The 18,159-nt window shown below is 43.2% G+C and overlaps 1 protein-coding gene across 1 annotated transcript in view; it reads right to left on the reverse strand.

Moving 5' to 3' along the window:
- Nucleotides 1-1,172: 1,172 nt before the first annotated feature.
- Nucleotides 1,173-18,159, reverse strand: part of LOC106574293 (SH3 domain-binding protein 4-A) — a 33,829-nt gene continuing 16,842 nt past the window's right edge. The window contains exons 2-5 of the mRNA XM_014150090.2: nucleotides 12,496-12,714; nucleotides 9,956-12,363; nucleotides 3,478-3,666; nucleotides 1,173-3,176 (exon numbers count right to left, since the gene is read on the reverse strand). Of these exons, the coding sequence (XP_014005565.1) occupies nucleotides 2,952-3,176; nucleotides 3,478-3,666; nucleotides 9,956-12,363; nucleotides 12,496-12,619 (2,946 nt within the window). The 5' untranslated portion in view covers nucleotides 12,620-12,714 and the 3' untranslated portion in view covers nucleotides 1,173-2,951. The remainder of the gene's footprint in view (nucleotides 3,177-3,477; nucleotides 3,667-9,955; nucleotides 12,364-12,495; nucleotides 12,715-18,159) is intronic.

Raw genomic sequence — 18,159 nt, forward strand, 5'->3', positions numbered from 1 at the left:
ACTGCCCTTCCTTCAGGCTCTGGTCAAACCTTATATCCCAACGTGGCTTTCCAACCCCTCAGCCCAGTCAAAGTTCTTCTATGTCCTGGCACCCCAATGGTGGAAGCAGCTTCTCCCTGGTGCTAGGACCCCAGAGTCCCCGTCCATCTTCCGAAAATGTCTGAAACCCTACACTTAAAAATAAAAAGTTGCTATCTAGAACCTAAAAGGATTCTTCGGCTGTTTCCATTGGGGAACACTTTGAAGAACCCTTTTGGTTCCAAATAGAACCGTTTATGGTTCCATGTATAACCCTTTCCACAGAGGCTTCTACATGAAACCCCAAATAGTTCTACCTGGAATTAAACAGGGGTCTCTAATGGGGACAGGCCAAGAACCCTTATTGAACCCCTTTTTCTAAGAGTATCTTAAATAAGACATCTGTTCCCCCCCCCCCCCCCCCAAAAAAAAAAATTTGCACTCATCTTACTGTCTCTGCTCATAACTTCTTTATTGAGGAAGAATTTACTTACTTCGACTGTGATATGTGGTCGTTTCACCTTGCTATCTTAAGATGAATGCACCAACTGTAAGTCGCTCTGGATAAGAGCGTCTGCTAAATTACTAAAATGTCAAATGTAACTAACAGACAGTTGCTGCAACCCAATCTCACTTTTTGACTGCATAATTTGACATTTGACTGCAGCCTCGCAATTAGACCTTAGCGCAAGTTGGACGAATGTCAAGACTGGAAATTAGTTTGTGAGATCCTGTTGCATACAGTATTTAATCCATCCATATATTACTGTGATTTGTTGTTCATTATAATATCTTTGTGTTTTCATTAATTCCAGAATTGTTTTAGCTTAATTCATTAATCAGTTACCTCATTAAAAGTACCTTTTTTATGGAAATGCAAAAAAAAATTGATTCCTTTTGCAAGTCTACAATTAATTGTGTTATTTATCTACAGTATGAGATTGATCTCATGAATCAGCCTGATGCAAATGCTTAGGAATGCCTTAAATTAGCAAACAAGCCAACTGGCCACTAGCCCAAGAGTCTAATACCTCCTCCCCAGAAAACATTGTAGCCTAGGCTACTCTTTCACTGTGCTCCTTTGTGTAGGGCCATACTGAGACAAATTATGTTTAATAATGTCTGTGAATGTAGAATCACGGAACACAAATTCCGACCATGAAAGCTGCACACTGCCTGACAGAGGCACTTTAGAATTGTCAGCCATTTTATTGAGTTAATACGAACCAACAGGTGTAAAGACAACAACTGATAGAGGCATCGATGTGCAGAACTTGTCAATCTGTACCGTCACAGACCAGTGTGACCATTTAACTACGCAAATAATACTATTAACATTTCATCTGCATTCACAAAACATACAAAATCTTGCACTGAAAACACAGTACCGTTACATGAAGAGGAAGAATGTATAAAGATTAAAAGCTCCAGAGTTTGAGCTTTTGATTGATAAGGGTGTCATTGAAAATGCAAAACACAGCAACCAATATAAATATATTTATGAGCAAATCAAGGACAAAAAGGCTTGATTAGTTCACAAGCTTCAAAATGGCGTACCAAACCATTTAAACCATCACATCTAATTGAATTCCTCAAAAGAATTGTTCATTCCGTTAGTGCCGGATAAAACAAATGAAATAAAGAGACCATGTCGTGAGGTAATTCTGCATTTACATTTTCTGAAAACAAAGAGAAAAGATCCTTGTTGGATACATTAAGTAATTATTATTCAGATTTTTGTGGCACGCATTTTGTCCTAAAATGAACATAGAGGAAACTAACCAAAGGGGGTTTATTCTGAAATGATGATACTTTTGTGTAGAACAACTGATCTAGGCTAGCACCTAACTGTTTTGGCAAGCAAAAAGTACAAAGCAGAGCAGTCAAAAATAGATTTTAAGCACAGAAACACTTAAGGGGGATAGAAATACAAATCAGAAGTGATTGCGTATAATATAATGCACTTCATAAATCAAGTTTCTGTACATTTTTGATTTGAAATATATATCTCTATATATTTAGTGAAAAAAAAGCCATAAAAACGAGTGCTATGCCACTTTCTGTAGAAAAAATGTGTAGCAAAAGACAATACAGATTAAAAACCACCCTTTAGAAATTGATTGAAAGATCAACCATTATGAAATCACATCAATATTGTGGCTTAATAATAATCTACTGTAAATTCCAATGAGAGTCTTGAGTGTTTACCCCGCCAGAGAAATGGACCTACAGTAACATGTGCTCTGTGTGAAGTGGTGGTTACTAGTTACAAACCATTGTAGTCCTGTGCAAGAGGATGGGAGCAGGGTCAAGAGTTGAAAGTTCCTGGTATAACAGCGATGGTCAAGGTGTGATTGGTGATTGGTCATCCTGAGGGCTGGAGGAGACCAGTAGTAGTCCTGCTGGATCTATAGTGCCAAGCTCCAGAGACTCAGTGTGCATCCTAAATGGCACACTATTCGCTATATATCGCACTACTTTTGACCAGGTTCTTGCAAAAACTAGTGCACTACTATGTAGGGAATAGGGTGCCATTTCTGACGCAGCTTCAAAGTTAAACTTCAAGTTAAATCAAACGTTCACCTAGTCTCCCACTGACATCAATGCATGACAAAGTGAACATTTCACATCAGTGGAAGTTAGGAATCACCCCTCAGAAGGCCTCCTGAGACACAACTTCCTACATAGTGCACTACTTCTGACCAGGCTCCAGACAGAATGTGTGGCCTACTATGCCTGCATTTACACAAGCAGCCCAATTCTGATCTTTTGTTCAGTAATTGGTCTTTTGACCAATCAGATCAGCTCTGAAAAAGATCTGATGTGACTGGCCAAATGACCAATTAGTGGAAAAAAGATCAGAATTGGGCTGCCTGTGTAAACGCAGCCTATTTAGAGAATAGGATGCCATTTCAGATGTAGATGGTCTCAGATCAAATGGCATAGTCCCCCTGTCCTATAGGGCTGAAGGCAGAGCTGCGTAACGTATCTAGGCTGTTGACCAGAATAAGCGTTCCGGTGAGGTGCTTCCAGCGCTTGGTTATGGGATTCTTCATTCGGTCCAGGCCCAGGTGCAGCTCCTGGATCACGTCCCGGTAGCTGTCCCCGATTTGGGCCGCCCAGGTCAGCAGGAAGTCATAGGCTGGCTTCCACATTGACTGTCAACATAGGATCAATCAATCAATCGACTGTTATAGAACAACCAATCAATCAATCAATCAATCAATCAATCCAATGTACTTATAAAACCCTTCAAGATCAACAGAGGGGACAGAGAATCATTCCAAACGCTTCTAAGGTCAAGTCTGACTGGCTGATATAAAAGAACATTGGCCACAAGAAACAGATAGCAGGGTTAGCATTTTCTGACGTCCATTTTATTACAGGTCTGAGGCAGCCAATACCAGTCAAACCCAGTAAACGTTAGAGTATCTAGAAGTAATGGGCTGATAATCTCACCTCATTGTCCACCAGGCCGTTCTTGTCCCTGTGCGGAGCATCGTATTGCTCCATCTGCTGCTTGTTCACCCGGGCCAGCTTCTCCGCCAGCTCCCTCCAGCGCGGGGCCACCTCCACGGCTGTGGTCAGCAGGACAAAGTCCATGATCAGCCTGGCCACCAGACCTTGGCAGTCCATCTTCAACAGGGCCTAGAAGAATGGCCACACAAAGGCAACTTGGTTTACTAATTCAAGCTTTTTATTCCTCCTGGAGCATAGGTCGTCGACGGAAGACAACATTTAGCTACGACACAACAGTTCAACAACACACCCCAAGGATCAGCAATGACACACCATTGTGTCACATAGTGTTCACCATTAAAGGGGTGTGAAGACATGACTCTCTAGACATAGTGAAAGGAGTGGGGAGGAACAGCATTAGGGGGCCAGGGTATTGTCTTGATACAATACATTTGCGTCTCTAACTACGGCTACACTATCCCTCCCCATTCTCTACAAAGCCTGCTGTGAAGTCTGAGGGTGAATTATAGCATGATTCAGAAGAGCCTCTCTAGGTCTTACCACACAAACACACATACGTGTTGAATGAGAATAAAACCAGGAGGCCAGGGAAAATACACTAGTAATCCCCTCCTCTCTCTACCAGAAACACCACAGACGAACAGGGGATGAAAGAAAGAGAGACTATAAATCAAGTCTTTCAGGATCCCACGAGGAGGTGGGCTGCCATACAGCATGTCTACACTGTGTAGGCTACAACCCAGGAGGGCTATATAATATCAAAGGAAAATGGAAAGTGCAACCCAATAAAAACAATATGTTTTATGTACAGGAACTCATGTTTTGAAGTCTGAGCCAACCAGTTAAGCCTGCCAATAAGAGACTGCATATTTTTCACCACTATATCTTACAAAACAGTTAATACATAAACTTTTTTTTCCACTTCAAAGTCTCTTTGGAGAGTTTGCCTGCAACTTGACAGGATCTGCTGAGGTAGGCATACAATCTATATTTTGCACAGTACTGTATCTAAATAGAAGAGCCAGCATGTGTTTGCTTTGCAGAAAGAGAATGAGGCATGTGGAGCTCATACCACTCAAAACCATATGTTGGTCTGTCAAACTGGGAGCTGAGTGACTGCTGCATCCCAAATGGCACCCTATTCCCTATATCGGTGTTTCTCAACTCCAGTCCTCCAGAACCCCCAACAGCATATATTTATGTTGTAGCCCCAGACTCATTTAGGGCTTGAATCAGGTGTGCTTGTCCAGGGTTATAATAAAAACGAGTTATGTTGGGGTACTCGGGGACTTGAGTTGGGAAACACTGCTCTATATAGTCCCCTATGGGCCGTGGTCAAAAGTAGGGCACTAAATAGGGAATAGGGTGCTACCGGGACACACACTGTCTTCAAAGCATTTCAGTGCTACTCCAGTCACCTCGGGCCACCTGGCCTGACTCTGAACAGCACTGTTTTAATGAGCTGGCCTCTGTCCTGCGCTGACTGCTGTATCAGGACTCACATTTCTGTCAAAGTTACTAAAATAGGACTGCGGCGTAACGTCCACCATCACCACCATCTGTCTGGCTACTGAGCCGGCTTCTGCAGCCATCTGCCAACAATGCCAACTGAGTCAACTGTGAGTGACACAATGGAGTGGCTCAGTTCAGTCACAGACCTAATGCTGTGTCATTCACAACATCTGGCACCGGTCTGGCAGGGCCACGGAGTCAACATGGTAGCGTAGTTACTAGGGTGAGTCCCAAATGGCACCCTATACCATATATCAAGGGTATTCAACTCTTACCCTACGAGGTTCATAGTCTACTGGTTTTCTGCTCTACCTGATAATTGTACACACCTGGTATCCCAGATCTAAATCAGTTCCTTATTAGAGGGTAACCATTTTTTTTAAATGGTGTGGAACTGGCTTCGAGGTCCAGAGTTAAGTTTGAAGGCCCTATATAGTGCACTACTTTTGACCAGACCCCTATGGAGTGCCATTTGGAGTGTAATTCTAGTGACCATGTCACAGTTATGTAATATAGCCTTCAACCAGCAGGAAGATTAGTTGAATCACTGTCTCTTAAAACCTCTTAACTCAACATCTATCTTCTTAATCCTTCAATCACTTCCTGTCATGGAAACCTCAAACCAAATGACATGTCATTTTCCCATACAGTGCTGAGGAGTTGGGTCTTGGCAGCAGATAAACAACGCTTAAATGTTGCTTAAGTTATATCCCATAACATGAGTAAACCAAAAACTTTGTGATAATGTACTATGGTTCATGCAGAACTCTTTTATGAAACCAATAGGTAATAATGTCATATTCCATTATCTTTATCTTCAGAGAGGTACTGTATAAAAAGGAATCCAGCTCTGTTGAATGACCTGCACAGTTCAGTGAGTGATCTCATTTATTTTTTAAACATTCCAGAATGCAATGGATCCTTATAAAACCTTCCAATTCCAAAAGGCCTTATGCCATTCACGTTTACTTCTCGTTTCAACTCTTAATCTAAACCGATGATAAAACTACGTAACTCGCTGAAATTGTCTGAAGTGTATCCTGTGTGTGTGTGTGCGTGCATGCGCACACGCACACTCAGACAGTTTCCCATCCAATCAGAGAACGGCACCTGAATGCCAGTGGTAGGCAGGCTGATGAAAATGAGGAAGCTTTAGGGACATCCTTCAAAATTGTGTGTGTGTGGAGGCTTACTCCTTCTCTGACTTGATCCACATGTCCACTGGGGGAAAGCCCTGACAGACATGATTGACAGCTCAAATTTACCATGTGCCTCAGAGCTCTCAGAGGCAGTTATCTCTCTAAGCTTCATTCCAAATGAGCCTGTCTGGCTCTTCTCCCTGCATTTAAAAGGCAGGGAAAGGAGCACACACACACACGCACACGCACACGCACACACACACGCACACACACACAGTGTCCCTGAGACTAACAGCAGGGGAGGGGAGAGAGGAGAGAGGAGAGGGGAGAACACAGTAACAAGGACTCAACCTCCTCATTAAAGTCAACCAGGGACTTTATATGTGAGGAAAATGTTTCTACATCAGCAGTCTATAAACTTCTCTGTAGTTTGAAATAGGGAAAGTAGTCCCAACGGTGACTTTCAGTCATTATATTTAATGGTGCGTACACCATACATAGGATGATGGCAGTAGTGACTAAAATCATTGCCGTATCTATTTGTCAAAAGTGTCTGTGCAAAGTTACAGTGTCTTAATACACACACAATTTATTCAATGTATTTATTGTTTAATTTTGTATTTATTTATTTATTACATTTTTCATATTTAAAGATTGATTACATTTCATATTTAAAGATGATTTTTAATTAAAATAGTCCAAAATAAATTAAAATAGCTTCTTAGCAAAGACCAGTTTATCAAGCAAGAATTTTGCTTGGACTGAGATACCTGGGTCTCAATACGACACCCTGTGTAAATAAAGTTTAGAGAGAAAAAAGAAAGACTCTGGAGGTGTCTTACTACTCTGTGGAATCTGCAGGTGTCTCTCTCTGTCTTTCTGGTTGGCCGTTGGGATCAATTTCAGTGATGAGCAGTGGGATGGCATTTCAATTGTCTGCTACCTGAGCAACACCATCCATCACATTGAGAATTCTTAGCGGTGTCAGTTTGCGTTGGTCGCCCAACCACCCCCCTGGCCTGCTATCTCGCCTGACCAATGACTCCATTCCTCTCCTCACATTTCAACTGACAACACCTGTCAGACCATGCTAGCGACTCAGAAAAAAAGGGAAGGCAGGCTGTTAAAGCCCATAGAGCACAGCGTTGTGTAGGCTAGACAGAGCTATGAATATGTTGGTCGCACTTGTGAATGAACGTTTTGTGAGAAATTTGAATCATAGGCCACTTAGCGTGAAGTGCTAATCTCGGTTATCTTTTATTAAGCAACTTTTATATAATAATCAGCTACACTATATATACCAAACTATGTGGACACCCCTTCAAATTTGTGGATTCGGCTATTTCAGCCACACCGTTGCTGACAGGTGTATAAAATCGAGCACACAGCCATGCAATCTCCATACACAAACATTGTCAGTAGAATGGCCCGTACTGAAGAGCTCAGTGACTTTCAACGTGGCCCCGTCATAGGATGTCACCTTTCCAATAAGTCAGTTTGAATTTGACTGGCCTGCACAGAGCCCTGACCTCCTTCCCATCGAACACCTTTGGGATGAATTGGAACGCTGGCTGTGAGCCAGGCCTAATCGCACAACATCAGTGATGCTCTTCTGGCTGAATGGAAGCAAGTCCCCGCAACAATGTTCCAACATCTAGTGGAAAGCCTTCCCAGAAGAGTGGAGGCTGTTATAGCAGCAAAGGGGGGACCAACTCCATATTAATGCCCATGATTTTGGAATGAGATGTTTGACGAGCAGGTGTCCACATGCTTTTGGTCATGTAGTGTATTTTTTGTTGTTGTGTTAATTCAGACAAGCATATGACCTAACCATGGTTCTGTTCTGTCTAACAATGCCTACTAACTGAGCTTTAAAGCTTCTTAGTTTAGTTTTTGCACAAACTTTTTGATTAACAGTTTTAGTCCAGAGAATTAATTACTACTGTGTGAGATTAAGGTCACCAAAAGGGCAAATTACTCAATTTGAGGAAAGGCTACAGAACCACAGAATGACCACAGAACAACAGAAAGACCACAGAACTCTCACTAGACTCTCACCATAGACTCTCACTATAATGACATAATGTGCTGCAATATTGTCAAACCTTTATACAACCATCTCCCCCACACAAACCTATATACAGATCCCATATGTTAATTTGAGCCAGTTTCACACCGCAGATAAATAATCTTGTAGCAACAGGAAATGTGAATTGTTATGTGGAATATAATTAATGGAAAAATTGTATAGCGGTTGCATTTCTTCTTGCTGTGCGGGAAAATTCCTGCAACAACAGGATGATCAAAGTAAGACGCAGCATATGTAGACTACAGCACAGCAATATCAATGGTCCTCAAAAACCTGCTCTAATGTACAGTATTTCATGGATCAATATGGACCAACAGTTGTGTCACTGATGTTATATCTGGTGTTTCTTGGCCTGATCAGGATAGTCAACAACACTCTGTTTCTACTGTGGTTAGAAGGCTATCAGGACTGGCTGGAATGAAAAGATAAGACATGGATCTATTTCAGGGACCGCCTCCAGGACACCATTAGCAGAGTTGCCAACAACCAGATGCCTCCAGGTTTCAGGGATACAACTCATTCAACCATTCAACTTCCTCTTCCACTGAAAACCGGATGTGGGAACTCCACTCAGGTGTTTTCTTTTATGCCTGCTATGTTAGGTTACTCCCAGGCTAGGGGGCACAGTAAACAGATCTGTGTGTCCACCATAAATAATGTGTGTGTGTGTGTGTGTGTGTGTGTGTGTGTGTGTGTGTGTGTGTGTGTGTGTGTGTGTGTGTGTGTGTGTGTGTGTGTGTGTGTGTGTGTGAGGAGGGGTAGTATGAGGGCTTTGGGCATGGATCATTGTTATCTGAGACCAATCCATCCTCATCCCTTTGTCTACTGTATGTACAGTAGCTAGCAGTGGCAATATTTGCACAAACCTAAAGCCTAACATCAGCTTATCAAGCCTGTTGGCAGAAAAAAAAATGGTTGCTTGTTTGAATTCTAGCCTGCCTTTGATCAAAAGACCATTGAAAGGCATAAACAACTTATATTTCATACCAAAATAAACTGATATATGCTAGCTCCGACTGATAAGAGGTTTACATAAGCAAGCATTGTGAAAAAGACACCTCACTTTCCCAGACAGATCCAATTTCTCCACAGATCCAAATTCAAACAACTGTTGCCTGTTTGTGACTGTTGCAATGCGGGGTATAGTTACATTACCAAGCACTTCTGTCTAAAACTTGAAAAGGGTGACTGGAGAGGAAGTGGGAGGCATGTTGAGTCAACACTTTTTGTCACAACAGCAACCCTGCCTGCTTTGAGGAGAATCTCTCAGGATATTGTCGTCTCGGTTTGTGTCTCAGTCTCGGAGTTGCACTGAATGAGGTGATGTAGCTGTGTTTTTGTGCATTGTAAGTCACAACACACGTATTCTCCCAACAAGTAGACCTACTCCTAAGGCGATAAGGAAAACTTCTTACCACATGTGACTGAATAACCTGAGTACAGTAACATATCAGCCCCCCCCATCTTACAGTACATCACAGCCCATTGCCTCTGACGGAATGGAAAAACCATGTCAACATCTGCTGCTGCTGATGGAAAATAGGAAATAAACACAGGAGCACTACACATTTCCAGAGAAAGTGGAATTTCCTATTTCTTTAGCTTTTTGTTAAGGTTTCTGTATTGAACCATGCATGACGAGCGGTTTCCAAACACACATACACACACACATCAGAGAGCGAGAGAGACAGAGAGACAAACAGACACACAAACGTACTGTCATGAGTTCCTTCTGGAAGGTCTTTCTCTCCTTGATGTCCATGTTAGTGCAGTCTTCCTTGAGCTTCTCCAGAACCGATGCAACCTTCTCAGGCTCGTTGTCCAGTTCAGTCCGACAGAAACAAGACAAAGGTAAGTTCCCATATCCCAGTGCATCTGCAAAGGCCTTCCAGTTCCCTATATTTTCCATGAGTACCGTCCTCACAGAGGCGTAGATGTATGTGAGAAATTTGCAAGGCTTCAGAATCTGCTCCACTAGCATGGTCGTCGTGAGGTCCGGACCACAGAAATAAATAGGCTTGACTTTCCCCAAAACCAGAACGTTTTTCGCGTGAACAAGACCGGTCTTTCCCTGATAATATCCAATATACCACTCTTTGGTCCACAGTTGTCCTCGTAGTTTGATTTTCTCCTCGCTCAGCAAGGCGATCACATCTCCCTTCTTGTATTCCAACAGGTATGTGCTCTTGTTTTGCCTGATCACAGATTTGAGCAACTTGCCAAACTTCAGGTTAGTGATGCAGCGCTCCTGAAACTGTGGATATTTGGCAGTGATGGCCAGAGGTGACAGAAGAATCTTACCCACCACCTCTTTCTTCTTCAGGAACCTCCTGTGGCCGGTGTTCCGCACTCCACTCTTCGGAGGCGGTTGCGGTGTTTGGACACAGAACTGAGCCAGGATACAGTCCAGGCCGTCTTTGACCTGGACCTGCAAGGTGAAGTCTGATATGTCCTCAGGGTTGTTGGATGTGATCATGTAAATGAGTCGGCTAACCTTCCCCAGTTTGACCTGGAAGGCCCGAATAATCCTGGCTTGCTCATTAGCCTTAATCATATAGTTAGACATGTTGGAGTATAGGCCAACCTTAAGGTCCTGGGGCCGTTCCAGGACAAACTGATGCTTCCCCCACAGCGTGAGCGCCACTGGAGGGGCAGAGTGGGCCTGCTTCCCCACCTCACTCACCAGTAGAGTATTAGGTGCACAGTCATGCCCAAATAGGGCCACGACCGTCTTGAACGTAGGATGGATGTGCTTGGGCCCATAGACACCCAGGGTGACTTTCTTCAACACATTGTCCCATACAGTTGTATTAAGGTTGACGTGCTGGGCCTGCACCACTACCACCACGTACATACACGGCTCCAAGTTATCCAACTGGACTTGTATTGTGTCCTTGTATAGGTAAGCATGTGGGATGATTATATAGGGTCCCTCCTTGCAGTCACTCTGGACGCAGAGCACCTCAGCTACCTGACCACTGTCTTTCTTCACCGTCACGGACACGGTCATCTCCAGAGTGATGAAGGACTTAGTCTCCATGTTGGACAGTTTGATTTCCACCACTGGGCTGACTGTGGAGCAGTGGTCATTGTTCAGCTCCAGTGGAGGGTCCAGTAGGGCCTTCATGGAGATCTGCTGGGTCTCTCCAGGAACCACGTGTCCCTCAGGGACATGGACGCTGATCTGGGTGTCTGGGAGCTGAACAGCCCCTCCACGACTGTCTAGTTTACAGACAATGTTGGTCTCCACCGGCTGAGTCTGTCCCCAACCAGGGCTCTGCCCCAGAGAGTCCAGGTCATGGCAAGATCTGGCCAGCTTCCGATGGTTTAGCCACGCAGTCCTGAAGTCCTCCCTGCTCTGAAACTGCTCTGGCGAGGGAGCCTTGAGGCCGGTAAAGAACCCGGAAGAAGGCAAGGGGGGGTTGGATTGCGTCTGTAGGATGGACAACTCAGATAAACTGTACGATCGCTTGCTCCTGAAGAATGGGTTATCCCTTCTCAGTGTCTGTAAAACCTGTAAGTCCTGGTTGGGGCTGGTGGCTGTCATCATGTCAAATATGTTGCAGCTACTGAAGCCATTGATCATGGTGGTGCTGGAGGTAGAGTTAGGTGCCGAAGGGGAGACTGGGGAGGCCAGGGAGTCAAAGACGGACAGGTCCGTGGACCTTCCCCTCTCATTACAGTTCTGGTCCAGAGAACCATGTAGATGAGCACTGTTGATGAAGGGGTTGGTGGAGGAGGTATGGAGGGAGAAGGGGTTGCTGTTAAAATAAGGCGAATAAGGAGTGGTATTAACGGACACCCCTGTCCACTCCCCTAGGAGATCCAGCTCCTTAGCCCCTTCCTCTGTACACTCCCCTAGATTGTCTATCATGCCACTATCGCTGAGCGATGAGTTCCTACAGTTGATGGGCTGGACGTATGCTGAGGGGATGTAGCCCATCTCTGTGTTGTTGTGGGCATACCACCACTCTCCACCCGACGTGTCCATCACATAAAGCCGGTCACCTTTGGAAAACTTTAACGTGGTAAAGCTAGATGGGCAGTAATCCTTGATGGCGACTACTTCACGAGCAGTTACAAAGGAAGCTGAATTGTCCAGTCGTAAGGCACTAGAAGAAGGCACTGCATGAAAAGAAAAGAAAGATCAGAAATTCACATAAACATCCTCAATTCATCCTCAATTTGCATTCAAATCAATATATCTTTAAATGGCTGAATAACTGTCTGGTACATTAGTCAGTATTGAATCCTCACCTTTGACATCTGTGAGGCTAGCCTCAGAGAGCCCTTCATTGAGATCAATGAGCGTGCCCTCCGATTTGCAGCGAGGGAGAACATGGTTAGTGTTGGTCACTCTGATGATCCGGTGGGCCGCCATTTTGGTGCGAATTGCCCGAGTTGCAGTCGCACTACTACTCTTCCATTTCTCCAATTATGATACTCAGTCTTTGGCAGCTCTCCATTGTATCTACACTAAAGGAAACAAAAATGGGAACATCTTCATTAGCTGTGATTGAGCCATTCCTGTAAGAGCCATAAATGATTAAATCATCACAATTTACAACATGGTTTGATTCAGTAGGAAGTGGAGACAGTCTTGGCTAGGGACAAAAATGAATAGATTCCAGCAGATGCCAAATAATATCCTGTGAAGAGAATAAACATTTTGAGCAGTGCACCCTGCCATGGGACAGTTTAACATCTTATGACACTCATATCCCACTGGGCACACACTGGTTGAGTCGTCAACATTATTTCAAAGGCCATTCAATGAAATTACATTGAACTAATGTGGAATAGATGTTGAATTGACGTCTGTGGCCAGTCAGTCTTCTGCTATTTGCACCTTTCCAATTACTTTACAGTCATAGGTGTCCTCAATATGCTTGCATTTGCTGTTGTGTGTTCTGTATCTCAGTGCGCAGTTAACCTGTTTGGGCTAGGGGGCAGTATTGAGAATTTTGGAAAAAAGATGTGCCCATTTTTAACTGCCTCCTACACCAACTCAGAAGCTAGAATATGCATATTATTGTTCAGGTTTGGATAGAAAACACCCTAAAGTTTCTAAAACTGTTTGAATGGTGTCTGTGAGTATAACAGAACTCCTATGGCAGGCAAAAACCTGACAAGGTTTCATGCAGGAAGTGGCCTGTTTGACAAGGAGTCGTGCGTCTTGCATCTGTTTATTGAAGAGTAAGGATCTTAGCTGTAACGTGACAATTCCCAGGGCTCCAATAGGCTCTCAGGACCCGGGAAAATCATGAAGGTTGACGAGGCAGCCTCAGGCTGAAACAGATTATCACCTTATCCAAGTGTCCCATTAGGTGACAATGGAATGAGGCGCGTCGCGATTAGCCCCGTGAAGTATTTTAATTCGGCTGTTTAGTTTATTGCAGATTCCCGGTCGGAATATTATCGCTTTTCTACGAGATAAATGGCATAAAAATTGGTTTTAAACAGCGGTTGACATGCTTCGAAGTACGGTAATGGAATATTTAGACATTTTTTGTCACGCCATGCGCCATGCGCACGACCGTGGATTACCATTCGTATAGTGTCTAGAACGCACGAACAAAACGACGCTATTTGGATATAACTATGGATTATTTGGGACCAAACCTACATTTGTTATTGAAGTAGAAGTCCTGGGCGTGCATTCTGACGAAGAACAGGAAAGGTAAGAACATTTTTCTTATAGGAAATGTTATTATGGTGAAGGCTAATCTTGCCGGGTGTCTAAATAGCTAGCCGTGATGGCTGGGCTATGTACTTAGAATATTGCAAAATGTGCTTCATCCGAAAAGCTATTTTAAAATCGGACATATCGAGTGCATAGAGGAGTAATGTATCTATAATTCTTAAAATAATTGTTATGCTTTTTGTGAACGTTTATCGTGAGTAATTTAGCAAACTGTTAGTAAATTCCCCGGAATTTGCGGGGTATGCTTTTTCTGAACGTCACATGCTAATGTAAAAAGCTGTTTTTTTATATAAATATGAACTTGATTGAACAGACATGCATGTATTGTATAACATAATGTCCTAGGTGTGTCATCTGATGAAGATCATAAAAGGTTAGTGCTGCATTTAGCTGTGGTTTGGGTTTTGGTGACATTATATGCTAGCTTGAAAAATGGGTGTCTGATTATTTCTGGCTGGGCACTCTCCTGACATCATCTAATGTTTTGCTTTCGTTGTAAAGCCTTTTTGAAATCGGACAGTGTGGTTAGATAAACGAGAGTCTTGTCTTTAAATAGCTGTAAAATAGTCATATGTTTGAGAAATTGAAGTAATAGTATTTCAAACGATTCAAAAATCGCGCCACTGGATTAGACTGGCTGTTACGTAGGTGGGACGAATTCGTCCCGCCTAGCCCATAGAGGTTAAAGATGATAATTGCATATTTTCCATCTCATTCTGTTGCTCAGGGAGGGACACTGAATCACATGGGGGATAGATATACAGGAAATCATGGGACATTCCCTTCTTAAACCCTCTCAGATGTACAATGTTCAGTAAAAATGTAAGCGCAGACTAGATAGGTCAGATTGGTTTCTTCCTTGACATAGCTATTGTCTTGACAATAATTTGGACATGACTTAGTGTAATTTGACTTTATATCACATGTAACATTTCAAATGTATGCAATGTGTATAGAGCAAGCAAATATCGCACAGCTGAGTACCATGTCACACAGCTTCCCCTATTTACAACAAACTAGCTCAAAGACCACTCTCATAATCCATAATTCAAAACACACTGTCAGTTGAGCTCAGGAGGAGAGTACTTTTATATGAGTGAGACCATATTCTTGATTCCAGCATTTTCTCTCGCACAGGAAGCAGGAGGGGTTAGCGAGCTACACTACACCTCAATGCAGTGACCCATACAGCCCTGGCCTAAAAGCTAAAAGGTTTTGTTCAGAGACACTAAAGTCCCCAGAGATGTCAGGGAGAGATTTCACGCCCACTCTCAGTCCTTGATGAAAATATGTGGCTCAATGTATCCTGTTTGTTTCTCCTTCCCCTTGCCAGGGAGCTAGCTAGGCTCGGGGGACAGTGACAGTCCATGGATGTGAGGATCAATAAAGCTCGACTGGCAAAAAGACTGTCATCCCCTTTGATGCAACACCCGGGTCAGATTGCTAGTCGATGTTCTGCACCAAGATAAATAGCAGACGCTGGCGGTGAGATCCTTTCTGAGATGAATCCACAGATAGCACAGCAAGACATCATGAATTGGAACCAGAAGCCACTTCTCACTTGTCACTGAGTCTCTGAAGATGCTTTCCATAGTTCACGGGAAAGTTTTACATCTTTATTTCAATCTTATTCCAATGTTCGTAAGATCGAGATCTCTCTAGATGCTTTCAATCTTCAATTCAGTTCATGTCTGTGCAGCATTATCCAAACTTTTCCCATCAAGCTAATTACGTTGTCAAAAGTAAGGCTGTTAATCACGATACAAAATGTAATAAAATATCAGAATTATTTATGAGACACACCGAGTTTTCGTGTCAATACGTTCTGAAAGGCCTGAAAGGCCTCATTTCCGTCAATACATTCTGAAAGTCCTCATCTAATCTAGCCGACAAAGTGGAAGGGGGTATATTGTTTCAGCAAACTGTTCCTTAAACACACTCGCGAGGGAGCAGAGACTGTAACACAATTAAATCCACAGCAATTTTCTCTAATCCCCGATCGACTTGCTACTTTAATTACCTTTTCCAAGTATGTTCTCAAAGATTCTCTTTCCCCCATTTTTATAGCAATATCATTAAGCATATGCCTACAGCTTTGGCTCCTAGAAACATCTGTGGTCGTTATAGGAATGAGATGCCTGTCAAAAAGACACTGCAGTCTATGTAAAAACAACCAGGCCTTCTCAATAACAGTTACAGTACACACAATTTCAAACGATGTGTAACAACTGTTTATAACTCATCTAGAAACTAACATTAACAGTTTCTAAACTATTTATAACCTCTTTTAGCATTTTCTAAGTATACCTTCACCTTAATGTAAAGTGTTACCTGATTTTCTTACACTATGTTGACTGATTCATGCCAATGTCATTATTCTGTCCTGCTTCACTGACAAGCTAATTACTTTGTCAAAAGTAAGGCTGTTAATCACTATACAAAAAGTTATAAAATATCAGAATTATTTATGAGACTCTTAGACGATGTGAATGATGAGTCTGAAGGTTCCTTTAATTTGAGACCACAGAAAGCTAATTGTTGAAGTAAATCAGAATTGGGTTTAGTTCCTAACCCGAAGGATGAGAGTATACTGCAGTTAAACAGTAAGGACTTATACTTCATTCACCATAGACCTTAGTCAGCATAGACCTACTGTTCTAATGTTAAAACCAACAGTACTATGTTATTGATATCCACCCCGAGACTTTGGTGTAGAGAAGTTCGCTGCACAAGAAGACATGGGTATGGTAGTCAACCGCTAAATCATTTGCATTCATTAGCATTAGTTCATTAATTAATTGGTGTTGAAGCATCCATGATCTCCCTGGAAACAACCAATAAAAGAACTATAGGAGTCTGATATTGAAGTCATGCCTTAGGCGAGGGAAGGATAAATGAGCTCTTAAAGAAAGCAGCCTTCCAGGAAGCTCAAACACTGATTATTACATTTATTTCCAACACAGTGACACAACATCATAATTAACTAAAGTTGTTTCTCAGCTAATGGAACTATCTGACACTAATGGGCTTCAGACTGTTTCACTTGGTGTGTGCGTGTGTGTGTATGAGAGAGAGAGAGTGAGCAAGAATGAGAGAGAGAGTGAGCAAGAATGAGAGAGAGAGAGAGAGAGAGAGAGCAAGAGAGAGAGAATGAGCAAGAGAGAGAGAGAATGAGCATAAGAGAGAGAGAGAGCAAGAGAGAGAATGAGCAAGAGAGCGAGCAAGAGAGAGAGAGAATGAGCAAGAGAGCGAGAGAGTGAGCAAGAAAGAGTGAGCAAGAGAGCGAGAGCAAGAGAGCGAGAATGAGCAAGAGAGAGCAAGAGAGCGAATAAGCAAGAGAGCGAGAGCAAGAGAGCGAGAGAATGAGCAAGAGTGAGTGAGAGAGAATGAGCACGAGAGCGATTGCAAGAGAGCGAGCAAGAGAGAGAGAATGAGCAAGAGCGAGAGAATGAGCAAGAGAGCGAGAACAAGAGAGTGAATGAGCGAGAGCAAGAGAGCAAGAGAATGAGCAAGAAAGAGAGGGAGAGAATGAGCAAGAGAGCAAGAGAGGGAGAGAATGAGCAAGAGAGCAAGCGAGAGAGAGAGAATGAGCAAGAGAGTGAGCGCAAGAGAGCGAGCAAGAGAGAGAGAATGAGCAAGAAAGCGAGCAAGAGAGAGAGAGAGAGAGCAAGAGAACGAGCAAGAGAGTGAGAGAACGAGCAAGAGAGCGAGAGCAAGAGAGAGAGAATGAGCAAGAGTAAGAGAGCGAGAATGAGCAAGAGCAAGAAAGTGAGCGAGAGAGTGAGCAAGAGAGAGAATGAGAGAATGAGCAAGAGCGAGAGAGAGAGAGAGAGAGAGAATGAGCAAGAGCAAGAAAGTGAGAGAATGAGGAAGAGAGCGAGAGAATGAGCAAGAAAGAGAGAGAGAGAATGAGCAAGAGAGCGAGAGCAAGAGAGCGAGCAAGAGAGAGCGAGAGAATGAGAAAGAGAGCGATAGCAAGAGAGCTAGCAAGAGAGAGAGAATGAACAAATGAGCGTGAGCATGAGCGCGAGCAAGAGAGAGAGAATGAGCAAGAGAGCGAGAGCAAGAGAGAGAGAATGAGCAAAAGAGCCAGAGCAAGAGAGTGAGCAAGAGAGCGAGAGCAAGAAAGCCAGAGCAAGAGAGCGAGAGAGCAAGCAAGAGAGCGAGAGAACAACCAAGAGAGCGAGCAAGAGAGCAAGCAAGAGAGCGAGAGAACG

The sequence above is a fragment of the Salmo salar genome, chromosome ssa16 (genome assembly GCF_905237065.1).
Source record: "Salmo salar chromosome ssa16, Ssal_v3.1, whole genome shotgun sequence".
NCBI classification, from domain to species: domain Eukaryota; kingdom Metazoa; phylum Chordata; class Actinopteri; order Salmoniformes; family Salmonidae; genus Salmo; species Salmo salar.